This window comes from Taudactylus pleione, unplaced genomic scaffold, assembly GCF_031769625.1.
Source record: "Taudactylus pleione unplaced genomic scaffold, aTauple2 ptg000019l, whole genome shotgun sequence".
Classification (NCBI taxonomy): domain Eukaryota; kingdom Metazoa; phylum Chordata; class Amphibia; order Anura; family Myobatrachidae; genus Taudactylus; species Taudactylus pleione.
This window is the reverse complement of record NW_028284421.1, coordinates 34,951,974-34,973,362: the sequence shown is the minus strand read 5'-3', so window position 1 is coordinate 34,973,362 and position 21,389 is coordinate 34,951,974. Positions and strand designations below refer to the sequence as shown.

Here is a 21,389-nt window from a genome sequence, read left to right as displayed (position 1 = left end):
GTAACATAACAATTAATGTCCTGAAGCACAACTAGTCAGTGTGCTACTACAATAAATACAGTATGCAGGTTATGTGCACTGTGTGGAAATGCAGTTACACCTTTGGTAATCACTTGTAGGCAAGCTCTTAGTGAGAAATGGTATAAAGTGATGCAGTTTAGCTTAGCAGCATTTATAATGACATTTAAACTGATGTAAGTAGTAAGTAGCTTTCTGTCTGCTTCTAAGATTTCCAATAAACAAGACTCATAAATGTCACACTTCCACATCAGACACCTGCTGACATTATGGCCATGAACCAGCAGCCGTGTGACAGATCAGTCACTTACCTAGCTCTTTCCCTAGCTGCATCCTCTCGAGCACGCTCCTTTTCTTGCCGTTGCATCTCAATACGAGCTTCTTGTTCCTTCCTCTTCATCAGCAGCTCCTCAACACGGGCCTGGCGTTCTGCTTCTAGCACTCGCTTGCGTTCCTAAGGCACAACATACAGGAGTTATGCCTCTCTTATGGTGATGTATACTTTGAGATAACTAAGGCCACAGCACTTTCTTTGCTGAAAGCCACATAGATGTATTGCTGACTTGATTTAACCAATGGAAATGTATGTTCGCAAAGAGGAGGCGGTTGCTTTAGAGTTTGTACCTGTACAGCTTCATCACGTGCTTGCTTCTCCTCCTGCCGCCGCTGACGCTCCTCCTGCAGCTCATTGAGTCTTTGCTCATATTCTTTCAATTTAGCTAAGACATCATGACGCTTGTTTTGAGCTTCTAAAGTGTTGATGAAAGCAATCTCATTTACCTGTAATATCAAGATCAAAGTTCTACAAAACCAACAACATTTTATGATTCACAATTCATATCCACCATCTCTTTACAAATAAAGCAGAAATACTATGTGCACTTTGCTACTATTTCTGAAAAAAGTCCTTTAATTCTAACGTTCTATTAGTTATACTGTTCTGGTCCTGATATTCCATGCCAAACACAAGATGCATTTTACACATACACACACATGTGCTTCAGAATGATCATTTCAGTACTACTGTGACATAAGGACAGCTCCTCAGGCAGTCTGATAACTCCACTCAGCATCCAATCAAACTATTACATACTCCATACAATAGCAGCTTTGTAAGCCCTGTGACAGCAGTTCTGTAAAGCCTTGCAATAACACAAATGTAAGGCCGGTGTATGGACATGACATGATGAATTCAGTGCTGGTGCTCTAATGGCTTACAATTTCAGCTATATCTGTATGCTGACAATCTCACCCAGTGCTGTTAACATAACTGGAGTACAGCATGCTTCACTGGCAGTTATTATTTTCTATTAGCTCTGCAGGCATTGGGATCCTCTCTTCTAAAGTATTGTACAGTTTATAGTCTGCATTTATATGCCTGTGATATATCACATGCACCACTACAGACGTGTCCCAATACATCTCTCCCCGATTGTAGCACCATGGACTATGCTAGTTAGCCACGATAAAACACTAATCCTACCTACCCAGTACACTATTTAGAAACTATGCCCCTTATTCAATTAGAGGCGAAAAGTCGGAAAAGTTTCGCCTGTCCGACTTACCGCTTCCTGCGCCTGTTTCAGAGCTCCAGCTCTCTCCCTATTCAATTCCTAAACATTCGAAAACGGAAAGGGGCGAATGCGGAACAGGCGGAAAGTACTGTCAGAATTGGGGAAATCAGTCTGTACCCCAAACAAAGATGTACTAAAATAGGGAATCAATGTAGATGTGTACTAATAGCCCTAATAAAAGTGTTTGGGGTACTTAAGTAGTTTAAATTGCTCATTAGCGTCTTTGCAAAAGTGGTGAAGAATGGCATAAAGCTGTATTTTTTGGTGAAAATAAGTAGTCCAGTCAAATTTGGAGTACTTGAAAATGGGTGCTAGCAATTTTGATGTTTCTAAAGTGAACTTTTAAAAAACTTCAAAAACGCACCTGCAATCCCAAAAACACCTGACCCATCCTTGTAGACCCCCAAGAAGTCTATTTTGCTAGTTTTTATGCTTGTCCCTCCACTTTTTACTTTTTTGCCCCCAAAACGAAAGTACTATTTTGGGGGTTCCGGAGGTATTTATTTTTAATTTTTTTGTTGATTTGCCCTTTGGGGGGCTGTCCCAAGGGTTCTGAGTCGTTTCCCCACGTTTGCAACCCGAAAGAATGATTTTGCACTTTTTTTCACCTGCTATTCACAGGAGAAACTTTTCCGCCTATTACAATGCATTCACTTTCCGCTTAGGCAAAATCGTCCTGGAATTGAATATGGAGAAACAGGTGGAAAGTCCGAATCCGCGGAAACTTATCTCCAAACGGCACTTTTCGCCTCTAATTGAATCCGGCCCTAAGATTGAGGAAAAAGTACACAGCAAGGGATTCACAAAAATATAGTGAAATTTGTCCACTGTCACTGGGAGACAACTTGCTCCTGCTTATAAAGCCGCCACACAATGGAGTATTGCGACTTCAATTCAATAAACCAAATAAATGAAAGGGCGCTAAAATTACTAGCATCAAGTATATATATATACTTCTAGGCAGAATTTATAAGCTAATAGACACAGACTCCATTTACAAGTCAATATTCAATTTATTAGACATACAGTACTAAATAAATCAAAACATATATCACTGAGAACAAAAACTTACATGGATTAGCCATAACATTAAAACCATCTGTCTAATATTGTGTAGGTCCCCCTCCAGCTGCCAACACAGGGCCTGATACAGAGCCGCTCGTAAGCGGCCGCTCGTTTACTCTAAGCGATGTTCGCACAACTGCGCATGCGTATGGGTCGTAATGCGCATGCGCAAACCAGTCATTGCGGTCGGAAATAGGGCGCTCGCAAAACAGCGAGGGGCTGCTAATTTGATTGACAGAATGTACCGTTTGTGGGTGGTAACAGGGGAAGATGCTTGAAAACGGGGGAGTGGAGATCCGAACGCAGGCGTGCCTAACTGTAAAAAGGGCGTTTAATGGGAGTGCATAATTAGTAAAGGCGCGTCATCGACAACGTCACTTGGTTGTCTTTTAGCCTGAACTGCTCGTAGTGATAGCGGTAAGAAAAACCTACCACAAGCACTGCGAGCAGTTCAGATGCCTTTCGATGTACCCGATTAATCTTATAAATACCGGAGATGACGTGTGATGTGAACGGAAAAGGGGCGTCTTTACAAAATAGCGAGCGCATTTTTCGTTCGCTCGCTCAGACATAGAGGCGTCAACAAACCGCAAAGAGCGAGCGCTCAATTTAAATAGCCAGCCCCTTTTTTGGAACGACCGTCCGCAAATAGCGTCCGGCTCTGAATCAGGCCCAAGGTTCTGACCCATGGAGGCATGGACTCCTCAAGACCTTTGAAGGTGTCCTGTGATATCTGGCACCAAGAAGTTAGCAGAAGTTTCTTTAAGTCCGGTAAGTTGCGAGGTGGGGCCTCCATGGTACGGACTTGTTTTTCCAGCACATCCCACAGATGCTCGATTAGATTGAGATCTGGGGAATTTGGAAGTTAAGTCAACACCTTGAACTCTTTGTCAAACCATTCCTGAACAATTATTGCAGTGTGGCAGGGAGCCTTATCCTGCTGAAAGAGGCCACTGCCATCAGGAAATAACGTTGCCATGAAGGGGTGCACTTGGTCTGTAACAATGTTTAGGTAGGTGGTAGGTGTCATATGAACGCCAGAATCCAAGGTTCCCAGCAGAACATTGCCTAGAGCATCAAACTGACTCTGCCAGCTTGCCTTCTTACGATAGTGAATCCTGGTGCCATCTCTTCTCCAGGTAAACAACACACACACACGAACAGCCATCCACATGATGTAAAAGAAAACTTGATTAATCAGACTAGGCAACCTTCTTCCAATGCTCCATGGTCCAGTTCTGAAACTCATGTGCCCATTGTAGGCACTTTTGGCAGAGGACAGGGGTCAGTATGGGCATCCTGAATGGTATGCAACTATGCAGCCTCATACACAGCAAGGTACCAAGCACTGTGTGTTCTAACACCTTACTAATATAGCCAGCATTAGCTTTTTCAGCAATCTGTTCTACAGTAGCTCTTCTGTGGGATAGGACCAGACGGCCTAACCATCACTCCCCACATGCAGCAATGAGCCTTGGGCGCTCATGATCCTGTTGCCGGTTCACCAGATGTCCTTCCTTGGAATACTTTTGGCAGGTGCTAAACACTGCATAACGGGAACACCCCTGCTGTTTTGCAAATGCTCTGACCCAGAGCCTGATTCTGAGATGGTTGCTAATGCCGCCACTCTCTTTATAGGGTTTAGAGAATATGCAAATGCTAATCTCAGCCTGCCCTTTGTGCGGGACATGCGATGGAGTGTACGAGCGTTAAGACGCCCACTTTCAGGCTGTGTGATTTGTGCAATTGCCATAGAGATCGTAAACACTCCCAACATCAACGCAAAATTGGTCGCGCCAGTGCCATTTGCAGTAGCCTAGGGTCTACTCTAGCTACTCTCCTTACATCCAACTAAACATGGTCTCTGAAGAAGTAGATTTATGATTGCATCAAATGTTCCCAGACATGCCTGTGACACTCCCACAACAAGTCCATGAAACATCACCTTTTTGCAATCACTTTATGTCACATTCCAGTGTCCACCCTGAAACGCACAGAGAATGCAAACCCCTTCTCAAGTGCTAGACATGCCATACAGACTTGCAAACAGCATAGGACATTCGAGTTTGCACGTGCACAGTAAGGGATTACCAAACTTATAGCGCATGCGCAGTAGTACAAAAATCGCCTTAATTGCGGGAACATTGATACTGCGTCCGTTTCTAACCATCACAATTTGGGCCTTGTCAAAGTCACTCAGATCCTTAAGCTGGCCACACATTTAAAGATTATATCTGTCTAACCAGAAAATAAAAATATGCCGAAATCGTGAGTCCCCCACTCACGATAACGATGCAATGCGCGTCCCCGCTGGTCGCACATCGCATCGTCAGATCTGCCGTGCTGTAGGGCAGATCTGACAATCTAGGAAAGCGATGCACTGTGAAAGTCTGGATGCAGGAGAGATTGTATGAAGATTGGACACCAAATCGTGTGCAGAGCTGCCGGGAGAGTCTCAAGGGAAATCGTACACATCGGCTGATCGTGTGTGTGGGCACCTTTACACTTGCCCATTTTTCCTGCTTCCAACACATCAAGTGCAAGAACAGACTTGTTCACCTGTTGCCTAATATATCCCAGCCCTTGAAAGGTGCCATTGTAGTGAGATAATCAATGTTATTCACTTCACCTGTCAGTGGTTTTAATGTTATGGCTGATCGGACTCCAGGAGAGTCTTTCCAATGGCAAAAGACACAGTATCAAAATATTGAAATAATTAAGTTTAAAGTCCAAAACAACAGTGGTATATATTTCTTCCAATATAATATAAAAACATCGATTGCAATTTTGTAATTAATCATTTTTCCAAAGATACATTGTTTAATACCATAAACTGGGTTGATACTGTCTAATCTTAGTTTTTAATCAAAAGTCAATAAGCCAGCATAAGTAATAGGTACTTGCCATACATACGAGTATGGAGATATAATATGGATCAGGAGCAAGGTAAGTAATGGAATACAGAGTGCAGATAGCAGAAGGTGATTATTACCAGGCTGAAGGCATCATAGAAACCGCTACGTCAGAAAAGTTCCTATCTCCGGCTAATAGACAAAAGATCCACCCATGAAGCTGGATGACAAGCAGTCCACTGACACGTTTTCATCCTGTTCATAACTTTTTCAAAATGTGCCTGAACAGGGTATCTGGAAATCCTTATCTAGTGATGCTGAATAATTAGTTCCACCTATTCTTCAATTAATTAGCAATTTAACCCATTAATTTGTGTAACAACTGCCAGTATATAAAAGATATATAAACAGAAGCATAAAATATATAACTATGTGTGATATATGGAAAAACAAATAAATATATATTCCATTCAAGAATTATACTTCATATATAAAAAATAAAAATAACAAAAAAATTGGAGTCAGTGCAATTATAATACAAATTTATATGTTCAAAGATTTACTTTAATTATTTATTGACTAGAGTATTTATTAGTATCACTAGTTTTCATTTATCTATTACAATATAATGGCACTTTAGTGAATAAAATGAAAGCAAGTCTTTGAAAATATAAAAAATAAAACAAGTACAGTATATAATTATATGCTTGTTTTAGTTTTTATACATAGTGTATATATATATATATATATATATATATATATAACCAAATTATCCATCACTGAACTCTAATGTCTCTTTAAGACCTTCTGGATACATTGTACGGAGTTTGTAATTTCAGCGGCATAAAGTTTATGAATCTATCTCCACCACTAGCAATAGCAGGAAGAAATTCTACTCCCTGAACGACCAGACATCTGGGGTCTCCCCACGACATCCCAAAAATTTATGTGGAATACTGTGGTTTCCTAAAAGATCTCAGTGTCCTTTTCTTCCTTCCCACATATTGGAGGAATATACTGTACAACAAAGGTGCTATCACAATTAACTGAGCAATAGGAACATTTTCACCTGTAACATAGGAGACTACACTATTATTTTTATTTTACATATGTCTACACATGATGCAAACTAATTTGTTACACATAAAACTAACTTTTATGTCCTGTGTCAACCACATTAGTACATGAGCTTTCACAGGAATCGCGCCAGGCATCCCTCGCCGTATGGCGCAAATGGGATGGATGTATGAGTACACATCTGTACATCTTAAAAATCCTACCCATTAGAAAAGGACACGTGGTGTCCCATTTTTACACACAGCATTTCAGAATACAATTTAAATTTGGCTGTCACTGGCTTTTCCCTGTAATGTAATGGGAAGCATACTGTATGAAATCAAGATGGTCTACATTCACTATCACTAAATTGGATAAATTGGTCCTCATGTGGCCACAAGTGTAGCACAGATGGTGTAATGGTTAGCGTTACTGCCTCACAGCACTGAGGTCGTTGGTTCGATTCCCACCACGGCCCTACCTGTGTGGAGTTTGTATCCCTGTGTTTGCGTGGGTTTCCTCCGGGTACTCCGGTTTCCTCCCACACTCCAAAAATATACAGGTAAGTTAATTGGCTCCTAACTAAATTACCCCTAGTGTGTGTGTGCATGTGGTAGGGAATATAGACTGTAAGCTCCACTGGGGCAGGGACTGATGTGAATGGCCAAATATTCTCTGTAAAGCGCTGCGGAAAATGTGTGCGCTATATAAATAACTGGTAATAATAATAATAATAATAAGTGTAACTGCGCCCCATGTAAAAAACTTCACAAATCTTTAAAACAGTCAACACTTTTAAAGATTCAATGAAAACTCATATGCTTAGGTTTATGGAAATTAAGATAGAGCCATTTATCTATAGTCATCTTGCTTTCATCTGGTTTGTCTCAATTCTTCTGCCAGCAAAGTGCCAGCTTAAACATTGCTTGCTAAGATCTGGTACCAGCCATACAGCTGTTGAACATTTCCTGTACCATCTCCACCCTATTATTGGTCTCATTATCTCTTGGCACTGTTGGCTATACCCTCTTTATTATTTCTGTGTGAGCCAATATATGCAATGATTGCTCTGCTGATTGCCATACCTTGGCTTCCTCCTCCTGAGCCTTCTTCACAATGGCTTGTAGCTGAACGTCCCGCTTGAACTCTGCATGGAGCAGCTTCTCGTCCATCATTTTGCGCCTCTGTTCTAGCAATTCTTCCTTCCACTTTCGCACATCTTTTTCCTATAGCAAAATTAAATATATAAAGAGAAATATCTCCAAACACTAGATTCCTAGGATTGTATATGTCTAACACATACATAATTGCTAATAATAATAAATAAATAATGTGAAAAAACTGTCTCAAAGCCCATTCTGCAGCCTCAGGAGTCTCAAAGCATTGGTGAATTGTAGTATAGAATGTTTTACTTAAATTCTGCCCTCATCTCCCACTTATTTATATCGTGTAATGAAAACGGTCCACTCAGAAAATAATTAGCAAACCTAGGGGTATATTTACTAAGGTGAGAGTTTTTAGAAGCCCATTGCAACCAATCAGTTTCTACTTAGCATTTAACTAGCACCTTCTATAAGATAATAGCTAGAATCTGATTGGTTGCTATGGGCAACATCTCCACTTCTAAAACCTCTCACTTTAGTAAATATACGCCCCATTTCTTATAAAGGCAAACCAAAATGCTGAACAACTGTATCTTGTAATTCACACATTACAGCCAGATTGCTCAGCTATTGCTGGTCATTTTCTAGGCATGTCAAACACGATGACAAGGCGGCCATTTTATCAGTCACACAATGGCTGTACACACAGGGTGAAATTGTCACTGGCAGACAGTATTTTACACTATGGTAAATCAAATCTGATCATCCTAGGTAATAGATTTGGAACCCCCACAGTGGTCACATAGAGTTAGCATGTAGGGGTAGCAATAGTGGTTTGTCTGGATTGTCTTGGTAAAGCGGTTCCATGATAAGATATGAAGTCTAACTCTTATTTGTACTCTACCGATTTTGACTCAAACTTCTCAACTCACCCTTTCCAGCAGCTTTTGAAGCTTAAGTGCTTTCTCTTCTCGCAGCTTTTCCCTAAGCTGCTGTGCCTTTAGCTGCTTCTCTTCATGCTTCTTTTTGGATTCGGCAATCGTTCTGGGCACATAGATATACTAAGTGTCACATATCAAATTAATCAGCACAGTCTACTTCCGCATTCTAGTCACATCGCATTGCGACAGACTCATTTTCTGCAAAAAAAGCCGCCCACCGCTAGCAGAGTTGCACGGGACCTGGCGCTTGCTCACGCCAGGCATATCACGCTGCATGGCGTATTGAGGCTATATGTAGGAGGACACATCTGTATATTAGCCAGTGATCTCAGAGGTAGATCTCATACAACAGTTATGAAATATATAACTACAACCACAAAAGAGTCAATGTACAGTCTGATCAGTGTCCCTTGACTAAAATGTACACTACTTTTTATAGTCTCCATTCTCCCTGACTTAATCTCCAAATCAGAAAGCTGACCTTTTCCTGGAGGGTGAAGACAGCTTTTCATGCATGTGGATTCCATGACCTGGTGGCCTAGAAGGTTCCTCTTCCACTATATCACCCCAAGATGTGTTTTGTCTCCACGACTCACGAGCTACAAGAACCAGCATGCATTGTGTAAACAAGACTTTCCTTCAGATTGGTACAAGGTTTCCTTATTGACCTACAGTAATCATGTTTTTTTATATCAAGAACCCCCTACCATTAGAGATTCATTGAAGTTTTGAATGTAAAATCAACATTTATGAGTCTAAAATAAAAAGCAAGTAAAACATTACTTTTCCTAATGAAATCATGTGCCTATTCCACATCATACACAATTCCCATTCCTTGTAGTCTTCACTCCAACAACCTCCCGTAGTGGCTGAACAAATATTCACACCCTTCTAAACTTACTTCTACTTCGGTTTAAAGGAACAGCAACATACATTTTTGTATTTTTTTTTTAATAAGGCACAAATTAAGTATTCCCACCCATTAGTTTGTGGGGTAAGTCCCTCCCCTGGGTCCACCACCATGTGTTCTACTTAGCAGGGCTGAGGCATTACACTGCTCAGCTCTTTCCATAGCAGGAGAGAACGAATGCAGCAATTCTGAATGAAAGTCTTTAGAGTTGTTGTTTCGGGTGTCCGCTGCTACAGAGAGACCCAATGAGCAGCGAAGTTCCCAGTTAAATGCAGTGCCAGGGCTCTGATAAATACAGCAAATAGTGTGGTTCCAGACAAGGGACCCCTACCACAGTACTACGATTTGGAAAGGGATTTGGTACAGAGTTTACAAAACTTTAATCTAAAACACAGTATAGGAACACTAAAGATATACTGTATTTATTGTAATTGCACCTCACAGTTATGTTTTTTTCAGTAAGTCATAAAGCATGTTTCCAGACATTAAGATAATGTTGTATTTACCATCTTAAAAATCATATTAACCTGAAAAAAAATATATAAACAAAACATAAAAACTTCAGACTGAGGTAATAACCCACCATTATTTTACAGTGTTACACTTTAAAGTTTATCTAATTTACCATATACAGCATCCCAAAGGTAAATGCACACTTCTCATAGGAAGAGGTATGGGTTGAGAATTCCATCCTAGCTATTCTCTGTAGTCATGTAAAGAGAATATATGCCTCAGAACTACAATAAATGGATACTAACTACAAATAATATAGAGCTCACACATCATCACGGCAGGTTTTGTTGCACAGCCTTTACATTTGTACATACCTTCATAGTCTGCCAGAACCTCATTCCAGTCCATGGACATACCACTAAATGACATACTTCCACTGCCCATACTTGCCTGAAATAGGATACAAACACACATATTAATAGCATTACAGCAACTAATATAAATAGATAATTATAACTGTTGTAATCATAGATTTATGGGGAATATTCCTGAGGTTCGTTTTTTTTTTTTCTCTCTCTCTCATATTTATTAACAGTTTCTTATATAGCACAGCAAATTACGTTGCGCTTTACAATTTGAATCAGCATTAACATTTTACTGGGTTGTAAAAGACATATATACATACAAGACATACAGTACGTAACAGATATACATAAGGGTAAGGGGGCCCTGCTCGCAAGCCTACAATCTATAGGGAAATAGGTGTTGATACACAAGGAAAGGTACTACATATTGCAAATTGGTCCAGCCCAATTGCAGATATTCTTGGTGGGCTGTATAATCCAATCACACTGGAAAGTTGGCCTAGGGTTAGGAGGATGTTAAATTGAAGAAAGAGAAGATGTGATAGGTGTTTACTATGAGAAGAGAGTTGGATAGGGAAGCTATAAAAAAGGTTAGGCGGGCGGTTCTGGAATCTGATAGATATATATATATATATATATATATATATATATATATATGAATAAACTCCCGACAAAAAAAAATAAAAAAAATTAACCCTAGTGTGTAAGTGTATGGGTGTGAGTATGTGGTAGGGAATATAGATTGTAAGCTCTACTGGGGCAGGGATTGATGTGAATGGCCAAATATTCTCTGTAAAGTGCTGCGGAATATGTGTGCGCTATATAAATAACTGGTAATAATAATAAATAAATTAGAACGGTCCAATATTATATTTCTAATGTGTGGACTACAAATAGTATTTTAGTAAAAAAAATAAAAAAAGAGCAAAAAAACAGACTCACAGAGAACTCGCTTTCATTGTCTATTTCAATGTCATTTTCCTCTGCCTCAATCTCTCTGGTTAACTGTTCTTCCTCTGCAATGGCGCTAGCTATGGCTTCTTCATTGGCTTTTTCCAGGCGGTCTGCAAGTTCTTCTTTTTTTGCAAGAACCTCTGCCATGGACTGTAAGCATATCAGGGACACAAGCAGTGACAGAAATCAGGGAGATCACAAAGCACAGACTTGGCACAGATTAGAGAGCCACATGTTATTCCTTAGTGATCAAAGGGAACCTTTAATAAATAAGTGATTTTTCAGTCTTAATGGATATTTACAAGCACAGTTGTCCACACCCCTTGGTCTCCGCTCTCCCCATGTAGTAGGACCACACTGATCCCTTGCCTGCTAGGACCCTGGAGAACTATAAACAGTTCTTTGGTGGGCTGTTTGCAGGAAGGAGCTGTGCATCCAGTCAGCTTCCAACAAACAAATTTGCCAATAGTGGGTTATTTAAACTTCTCCAGTACCTGAGCCCGTTGGATCATGGAAAGTGAGGCACAAGTGAAGTTGAATCTCCATAAATGTAAGGGTATCAAACCCATGTGCTACTACATGGGGAGAGGGAGGTGCAATTAGAAAACAATGCATGGTTTTTAGTGTTAAATAATAAAATCCCAATGTAAAAGCGGCACAATACAGCCACCACCCTGCTGGATTGCTCACTCTCCTAATTAAACTACAAATACAGCTCTATCATGAGTTATGTAAACTAGGGATAATATAAATACCCAACACAGATTCACATGATCTGCATGCACAAGTCCTACAACACATGCAGGGGTAGAAATGGATTAACTGCCACACATGCTAGGTGAAAATCATGCACTTTCTGAATAGCACAGAAGGTTGTTTGTCTAGAAGAATAAATTGCTTATAAATACAGCACCTACATTAACAAAATTAGGCACACTACTGCACGATCAATAGCCGATATACAGTATATATACACATATATATATATATATATATATATATTTCTACATCACAATCAAGTGATATTTGGATGTCATAGCAATAACTGTTGCTGCAAAGAAATGTAAGTGTTTTATTTAGCAAGATATATACAAAGCATATTGAATTTCATACAAATATAAATATAATCCAGTACATTATTACAGATGTTAATAAATAAAAAGAGAAAATAAGATCATATCATTGTTGCCCTTACTTCTACCTTGCATCTAAAATGCAGCAGATGTGATTTAATTTCAGTTAATCCAGAACATTTTATTTGTGTCTATTCAAAAGTAAGCCTGTGCTCCCAATAATATATCCTACTACGACAGTTATTGCTGTGAAATGACCAGCTCACAGATGTGAGACCAACCTCAATAAAATGATTACTGAGTAAACCCTGAGCTTCCCAATGCATTGCTTAGAGAATCCTCTAACATGCTTTTGCTTATTGTAATAAAAGAATAAGCAAAAAATTGACACATGATGACACAATGTAACAAAAACATGGACGGTTACTGTTATCGTCTTAAACCTTTCTTCTTAAACCTCTGTAACTAGAATGATCGGCGGAGTTTACCTGTTCTGAACAAGTACACCATGAGAAGAAATATTTCGACAGATGAGAAAAAGACAATGTTAGGTCACATTTAGTGAGAAACCATCTTTCACACCTAGAAAAGCCAATACTGGCCTTAATACCCGCTAGCTAACATTTAGAGGGTATTCATGAAAAGTTGGAGAGAGATAAAGTACCAACCACTCTGCTCCTAACTGTCATGTTACATACAGGCTGTGTTTGAAAAATGACAGTTAGGAGCTGATTGGTTGGTATTTTAACTTTCACAATTTATCTAAGCATTCATGAATACCTCCCATCTGTCACCCACTCACTAGTTCACATCCAGGGATCCAACTCTGCAAATCTATCCACTTTTCCTTGTATCTTCTATTCTCATTTTCATTTAATAACAAAGGCTTTATATAAGCATAAATTCAAAACATCAGCCATACACATAAGAATTCACACTTCATTTTGGGGCTGGTAGGATAATTTATTCTGTGAGCTAAGTATAAATACATCATACTGTAACAAAAAAAATGTTTCAAGTAAATCCCTGTATACTATGTACCTGTAATATAATAATATAAATTAATTCAGAGAATGAACCAGTGTTATGCAACCACTAGTGGCCAGTTACACTTGTTACATATAGGAACGGTTCTGCTATAATAATTCCTATTGTACGACAACATATGATTATAGCTTAGAACTGATGGATGACACCTACTGCAGTATCAATAGTTAAAGTTACTGTGGTCTCACTGGTCAAAACCACTCAAATTGGTCAACCCCCGATTGTTCCCCCCCATCTCCTCTTCACTTCACTGAGCAACCAACTTTATATTTATTTCCCAGCCCTCACCCAATATCGCACTGGGCAAGACTTGCACAAAGCTGGTACTGGAGCCTTCTTACAACTGGAGAGGCAGTACAGGTAAGTGGCATGCTAATGCCAGCTGAGGACAGGAAGGCATTGCTTACATAAATACGGCTCATAAGGAGCTGCAGAACCATGCATAAACTCCAGTTAGGAGGCATATTGAGTGCACCTGCTACAGGGAATGTGGAATTACATGCTGATGATGTTAATGGCTTGCTGGAAACCAGGAGCATATTCTGCTAGAGATTTGTACAGCTCTAGGCGTAAATACACTATTTGCCTGTACATCATTTCCTATTTTTTAAGTTATTTAATACAATTTTGGGACAAATTCTGCATCAGCCCCCAGGGCATGCAGTTTGTGCTTCACAATCAACTCTCTGGAGTAAGAACCCCTAGCTCCTGTCCATATATCATCCATCCAGCATTCAATCCACACTGATTTAACATGAAAGAAAATCCAAATTCTAGAGGTAAAAAAAAATAAGGCAAAAAGTTCTTACCAATCTTCCAGCACTCACGTTTGAAAGGTCAAGATCACTGTCACTTTTGCCTCCCCCTTCTGGGTCTGTAGTGCAGGTGACCTCAGCCTTTCGTATCCTTGACAAGGGGTCCAGGAACACAACAGGGATATCCAGGCAGGGCAGGGAGGGTGCTGATTGTGGGGTTAATGTCCCGGTGGTCTTTAGTTCTTCTAAAGCCTTGTGGACTGTAAACTAAAAGCAAATTATAGCACAAAGTCAAAATGTTATTGATTTATAGTTTCTTAGAAATATGATAAACTTTTTTTTTTTTGAATGGTAATAATGCGTCATTCTACCTTTTAGCAAACTGATCATTATACCATGTAAAAGTTTTCTCAAATTATTTAGTCTATAGCCTACTGCCCAGTCCCCAATGTGCATCTGTTCAGGAGAGGAAGCAAAGAGAACTATCCTAGTAAATACTTTTATTTGTATAACATCTGGAAATACCTTTATATCCAGAGTTAGATCAATAAAGATCACTAGAGACTCATTTTTTCTCCAGCACCCATAGGGTTAGTAACTCTCTCTGGGGCTTCGCACTGCTGGCAGGTACACAGCGGGGGAGGAATGTAGTGCCTTTCATTGATGGATGTTCACTTAATTTATAGATCATAAAAAAAGACTTGGCTAGTAATATAGGGATCATTAAGTGTAATATCTTCCTCCTCATCAATAAATCACATCTCTATCATCCACATAAACACTTAGCAGGGTGCCCAAGCGGGCCTCCATTGTTTGCATTCTGTTGAGGTGCACAATCCTAACATTTGTAAATGCTAAATTGCTTGAAGAGTTTGTGGTGACAACTGAAACAATCACTGAACACCAAAATTCCAATTTTCATATATCAACCATGAATGAAATATAAATTGGGGGATATTTATGAAAACTGTTCTACAGGTAACAATGTACAAAAATGGTGATGGTCATAGCAAATTTTCTTAAATGTTCCCTTTTGTTTAGGGTTAATAAAAGATTGGTCTGAAGCTCTGTCACAAAGTGAAGTATTACCTTCCCACTCTATAATAGACAGCAAATGCCCCTTTAGGAAAACGTCCTACCGGGAGCTGTTGCAGGACAAATATCGGAGAATGCAGTCATTTTAGCTGCTGTGACATCGCTGGCCCTGCCTTGTGTATTAAGTTACCAATTCACATAAATATTCTGCAAAGATAGCAGTCACTCAGTTGTGTTCTATATTAGAGAAATACTGTACCTCCTTCCTAAATGGCAATCTGCTGTACAGAAGTAAATGGGACCTTGGTGCACTTATTTAGCTCCTATGTAGTTATTTTACATATTATAATACATAGCTAATGAAATATAAATTGACATTACTTACTCTTTAGTATCCAGCAAACAAACATTTTAATAGGTCATTTTCTACATAATGAGATAATGGGGACAGTATGAAGACTGAACTACAGGTAACTGTGAAGTAAAGGTGCTGTTGCAGCAATATGTTACTATATATTGCATAAAAGCATGAAGGAGATGTGCTTTTTAAATGACTATTCCTGTATCATTTGAATAAGAGGGTCACCAAATTACTATGGCTCCTCCCACTATCTAGTTCTTAGTCAGTAGCTTCCTGATGGTCTCCATTCCCTCCTCACATCACATGTGTGACGATATCACATGTTGCCTTATCCTCACAAATAATAATCACACAACTGGACAGGTCACTGTTTCCTGCAAGATCAGCACATTTGTTTCCTGCTGCTGCTGTGCACAGTCCAATTAACTACAGGATGTTCTATTACTGCCCAATCAAAATAAGTGTATCACACCACACTGCCTACTTTCCCTAACTAACAAGGAGACTTACATTTTGGGATAGTTCCTCGACTCCCGGGAGAGTAGACCAGTTTCCCGGATGCTGCCCACTTCCTCAGTGAAGCTGTGGGCTGGGAGCTTAATGACGCATAATTTTGGACCTGCACTTACAGTACAATATGGCAAAATGCAGCACTGCGTAGCAGGGGGAAGGACCGCGATGACTCGATTAGTGGCACCAGCCCCTCCCCCACAACCCCACATGCCTGCACCTCCGCACACGGGAGAGCTGAAATAAATGGCAAGTATGCATCACAGAAGAGCAGGAGTTGTAGACTGAAGGCCCCATACATATGGAGTGTTACCCCAACGCTAGAAAAAACAATACACTAGAAACAATGATTCCCACTTTCTGAGCTATTTACATGCATTTGACTAGTGTTAAAAATGGATGGCTTTTATGGGTAGAGTACTGAAGCACCTGGTAACTTTTAGCTGATGAGACTCTGCGTTGAGGGTGCATATTACCCTGAAACTTTTACCATTACCTCTAACTGGGTAGCTGTATGGATCTCATGACATCTTAGTACTACATTAGTAAATCATCTCTGTAAAGAGAGGCCTTATTTAGCAACAGGTCCTTTTGGTACCAAAAGAACCTGTATGTAAAGCAAAGTACGAAAATGACCTGTATGTAAAGCAAAGTGATACAGTAGTGAGCCTTCCTGCAGCAAACTATACCAGGTGTGACATCCGTTATCCAGTTATCTACTAACCTGCCATCCCAATATTCTACTATCTTCTGTCAGACCAGTGTTCACTTTTATAGTATTAAATAAAAAAAAAACCACAAAGATTTGGATTTCCTTTTTTGCACTTCTGTAAACAATGAACAGTGCATAGAGCTCCCTAGAACACAGTCCTAATGCCAAAGCTTATTTCTTCATTGAAGGTTTAACCTGCTTACTGCAAATATCTTCCGTGGTTTGGGAAGTTTTCCGGAGTAAACCTTGGAATGACATGAAGGCTTCTCAATCCTATTACTCATTGAGACACTGCCAAAGATTGTGCCCTGTAATCCCTAGGATGTTCTTTGCGTCTGTGCCTCTGCTGGTGAAAACTTCCTGGAAAAACATGTTCTATACAATGAAATAATTCACCAGAAATCTTTTATTTACTATCACACTGGGTCAAAGACTCTTGCCTGTACATGCCTCCTTCTGGGTCTGTGCACTGCCTATGAGAGAATATAAACTCAGCCAAGGTTTGCTTTTTGTTTCATTATAAAGGGTTACAATTTTTACCGTGAAATGCTGTTTTTGCATTACATGCACTAATGTGAATTAGATTACAGAGGTAAAATCCCTAATATTATTAATTTTAGACTTGCCAACCTTAAGGTCGGTGTATAATTAGGATAACAAACTTTGCTGGCACTATCAGCACTACCACAATACATATCAGACACCTCAAAAATTTTACATTTGGTGTTTGACTCCCTCCAAATTCACAGATTCTATTGTTTATAATGCCATTTAGTTTACATTTAATATATGTATCATTATAAAAACAGACATGGAGTGCTGAAGCTGACTATAACATCACTGACCATGTGATATTTAATTAATAATTTTATTATTGGATACAGTTTCTAAAAATTTGATTTTGCTACTCACAATAAAATTCCTTCCTCTTAATTCAGCTGGGGGACACTGCCATGACATTGGGTAGTAGGGGCCAGCTCAGGAAATCAGGCTCTAAAATGACAGGTGTTAGCCCCCCTTGTATAATACTGCCTCTCCCTCCTGCAGTTCAGTTTAATTTTCTAACAAAGCAGAATGGAGTAAGAATACCAAAAAAAAACAACAACAAAAAATATTAAAACAACAGGAAGAACCAAAAGAATGAAAAAGGTAGAATTTTGTAAAAATGTGCAAAGAAGACCAGGTCGCAGCTCTGCAAAGCTGTTCCAAGAAGCCTCGTGACGAACCGCCCAGGAGAATTTCATAGCACGCGTGGAATGAGCAGAAGCATCTTAGAAGCAGACAGACCCCTCTTAGGGGCATCAATAAATATCAAGAGTGAATCCAGTGGCTCGAAAGGAGGCAGTTGATGAGCCTCCAACACCAAGTACAAAACACACGTTACAGGAGGGACATACAGGGGTTAAATGTGAAGTACGCCCTGCAAAAAAGTCTGGACTTCTGGAATGAGGGCTAACATCTTTTGAAAAATGACAGACAAGACAGACACCTGATCCTTAATAAATGACAACCAAAGACCCTGAGACAATCCAGCCTGCAAAAAAAAACAAGAGATGGGGCAACCGATAAATGTCCAGTAAATAGCTGCAACGCTCGCACCAAGAAATATATATCTTGTGAGCCTGAATCATGGTCTGGACCACAGAACACCTGAGCTCTCAGTACGTGGACTTCACGAGCCAGGCCATCAAAGCTAGACTAGGTAAACCTGGGTGCTGACAAGGTCACTGATGAAGAAGGTCTGGACGAAGAGGCAGTCAAAAAGGTGAAGCAGCCATCATGCTGCAAAACAGGGTGTACAAATGATGACGAGGCCAAACCGAAGCGACCAGAATGACTAATAGACCTTCTCATTGTACTCTCTCTAGTACCCAGAAAAGCATGGGAATCAGTGGAAAACAGTACCTCAGCTGAAAAGTCCAAGTCCAAAGTCCAAGGACCGACTGCGCAGAATCTGTCATTGCAGAGGGCAAGCGTGAAGCCAAGAGTAAGGGACTGCCTCGATGGAAGCCACCATATTCCCCAAAAGCTGCATGCACCTTAGCACCGATTCTCGAAGGAAGCTGAAGATGGGAATTCACCAAGGCCTGACGTTCCCAAATCTTTCATTCTGGAAGAAAGGCTCTCTTTTTCAGAGTGTTGATCCAGCCATGAGACTCCGAAATATCCACTGCATGCTGTAGATGTTGATGGAGCAAATGCTTGAATAGAGCCTTGATCAGGAGATCATCCAGATAAGAAATGGCGGAAATGCCTCTGAGACGCAACAACACATGATCTTTGTAAAAACATGGGTGGCCTTGAATAGCCCGAAAGGAAGGGCCTAGAATTGAAAAAGCTGATTTCTACTTCAAATCTTAGTGAATGGTGAGCCTCGCAAATGGGAACATAGAGATATGTGTCCCTGATGTCTGTAGATGTCAGATACTCCTCCCCATCCACTGCAGCAATCGCTGTGCGAGGGACTCTATCTTGAACTTGGCTAAAACCAAATAACGATTTAGACGTTTCAGATTGAGTATTGAATGAAAAGACATGTCCACCAAAAAGTAACTTGGATAAAATCCTGACTCTGTTGGCCAACAGGGACTGGAGCAATTACTTTGGAATTTACAAGGGACTACACTGACGACAGCAGAGTTGCCTTTCTGACCAAGTCTCTGGGAAAAGGGGTGACATAAAATGTGGTGGGGCAGGATTGTAACCCCTGGACACAACTGCACTCACCCTGAAGTTTGGGCAGCCGCTCCCTAACTATGTTATCCCTCCGGCCAGCACATTGAGCAGTGCTTGGAGAGTCTGAGGCGCTAATATACAGAAAACAATTATAAAAAGAAAGAAATATGACTGACTAGCCACGTGCCTTCTCTGACCAAAAAACTGAAGTGCAGGTGAAAGGGGCAGGTATTATATAAGGGAGAGAGTAGAGAGGGGACGGAGCCTAACACCTGTCATTTTGTGCCTAAGCTCCTGAGCTAACCTCTACTATTCAATGTCATGGCAGTGTCCCACAGCGTGGAAGCAAGAGGAATACTAAATGACCCACTACTTAAAAAAACATCTTTGTATTGCTGTACTTTGACGTTTAAAGCTGCACTACCACCTAAGAAAATATTTTCCTAAAAAGTGTTCTCTCCCACGAGGCCTGGTCGAAAATGTATGGGGTCAGAGTATTGGTGTCTGGGAGGACTACACACAAGTCACAGTAAAGAGATTGCAGTTTGTAACTGGTTCATAAAGATAGAATGGTTGAAAAATGTCTTGGTACATGGCTCCCGTACATACATACTCTATCCCCATCGATGAAGGAGGCTTTACGAAAGTGTTTCCTGCTCACCTCCTGGTACAACCAATATATTTCCAATATAGTATTTCTTAAATTCATTCATGGTGCTAAAGTTAAACCTAAAAGGGATGTGGCCTACAGTCTTACTCATTTTTATGTATTTTGTTATTGACCTTTTGTGTTTTTTACCTGCTTAATTGTATTATAACTTTGCATTGTTCTGAATGTAACCCATATGTGTATTGTTGTTGATATCAACCTATCAAGATGGTAGAAGACTGTCAGACAAATCAAGGCACAGCAAAAGTATTTAGGGAACCATGGAAGTTGTGCATAATTGAGATCTATAAAACAAAATAACCAAAATGGTCTCTTTTTGAATTTCCCCAGATCTGGCATATGAACGGACATGCCCTAAAGTGTACCTGTATAAATGATAATGCCACTGGTGAATAAGGTTTCTTTTTATTATTATTATTCGATAAATGATTGAAAAATGTATACATAAAAATATATTAGTAGCAACAGGAATTGGGAGCTGGCACAGAGTGAATGACCTAGGTCTCTGTGATGTTGCAGACGGTATGAGGGCAATCGCAGGTTATTTGGGATTGGCAGATGAAAGGTCTATAAGATCTATCTTGAAGGAGTACACGTCTTTTCAAATTGACACATTTTTTTTTTAACATGTCTTAACGGTATTCTGCTGCCTGTCTTCTTGATACAAAACATTATTTACAAAGCATTTTTGCCCTTATTGTTATTAATGTGGCAGTCACAACCTCATACATAGTTATTGGTTGTATTTCTGAAAGCTGTACTAATGATGAGGGCGAAGGGAGCATCCTTCTAGGGGAGATCGCATCACTGCCAGTTCGCTGATAAATCAATACGTATTATATGAAGCTGTTTGGATGTTGATACAAACAAGTCACCATCCTCTTACTGCTGAGTAATGAGACCTCTCTCAGTTGCTCTGCCGTCACTCATGTAACTTGGCAGGAACAAGCAGCACTGCCATTCCATCTCACCTGACAGGACACTCCAGAGTCGTTGCTATTTACCGTCTATACCACTGTTTCATGCATCATAATATACCAGCTGCAGAGGAACATAATGCCAGGCAAAAAAAAACCCAGTGAGAAACCATCAGAGGAGAAAGACTACAAATCTTAAGTCTTCGGTTAAATTCCTTCTACTAATATATAAATCCATGATTTTCTATGCTCCATTACTTGGAAAGCCCGATTATTACAAATAAGAGAATAAACATGTAAACAGAAGATAAAATAGATCTCTGACCAGTGATGGAAACCAGA

The 21,389-nt window shown here is 40.0% G+C and overlaps 1 protein-coding gene across 3 annotated transcripts in view; it reads right to left on the bottom strand.

The window, feature by feature from the left end:
- Positions 1-21,389, bottom strand: part of SCAPER (S-phase cyclin A associated protein in the ER) — a 321,693-nt gene that overhangs the window by 212,301 nt on the left and 88,003 nt on the right. For 2 of the 3 annotated variants that reach the window (XM_088446867.1, XM_088446870.1), the window contains exons 9-16: positions 14,221-14,433; positions 11,280-11,441; positions 10,347-10,422; positions 9,091-9,208; positions 8,601-8,712; positions 7,651-7,791; positions 643-798; positions 330-472 (exon numbers count right to left, since the gene is read on the bottom strand). In XM_088446867.1, the coding sequence (XP_088302993.1) occupies positions 330-472; positions 643-798; positions 7,651-7,791; positions 8,601-8,712; positions 9,091-9,208; positions 10,347-10,422; positions 11,280-11,441; positions 14,221-14,433 (1,121 nt within the window). The remainder of the gene's footprint in view (positions 1-329; positions 473-642; positions 799-7,650; positions 7,792-8,600; positions 8,713-9,090; positions 9,209-10,346; positions 10,423-11,279; positions 11,442-14,220; positions 14,434-21,389) is intronic. The other variant, XM_088446876.1, reaches the window with a different exon arrangement.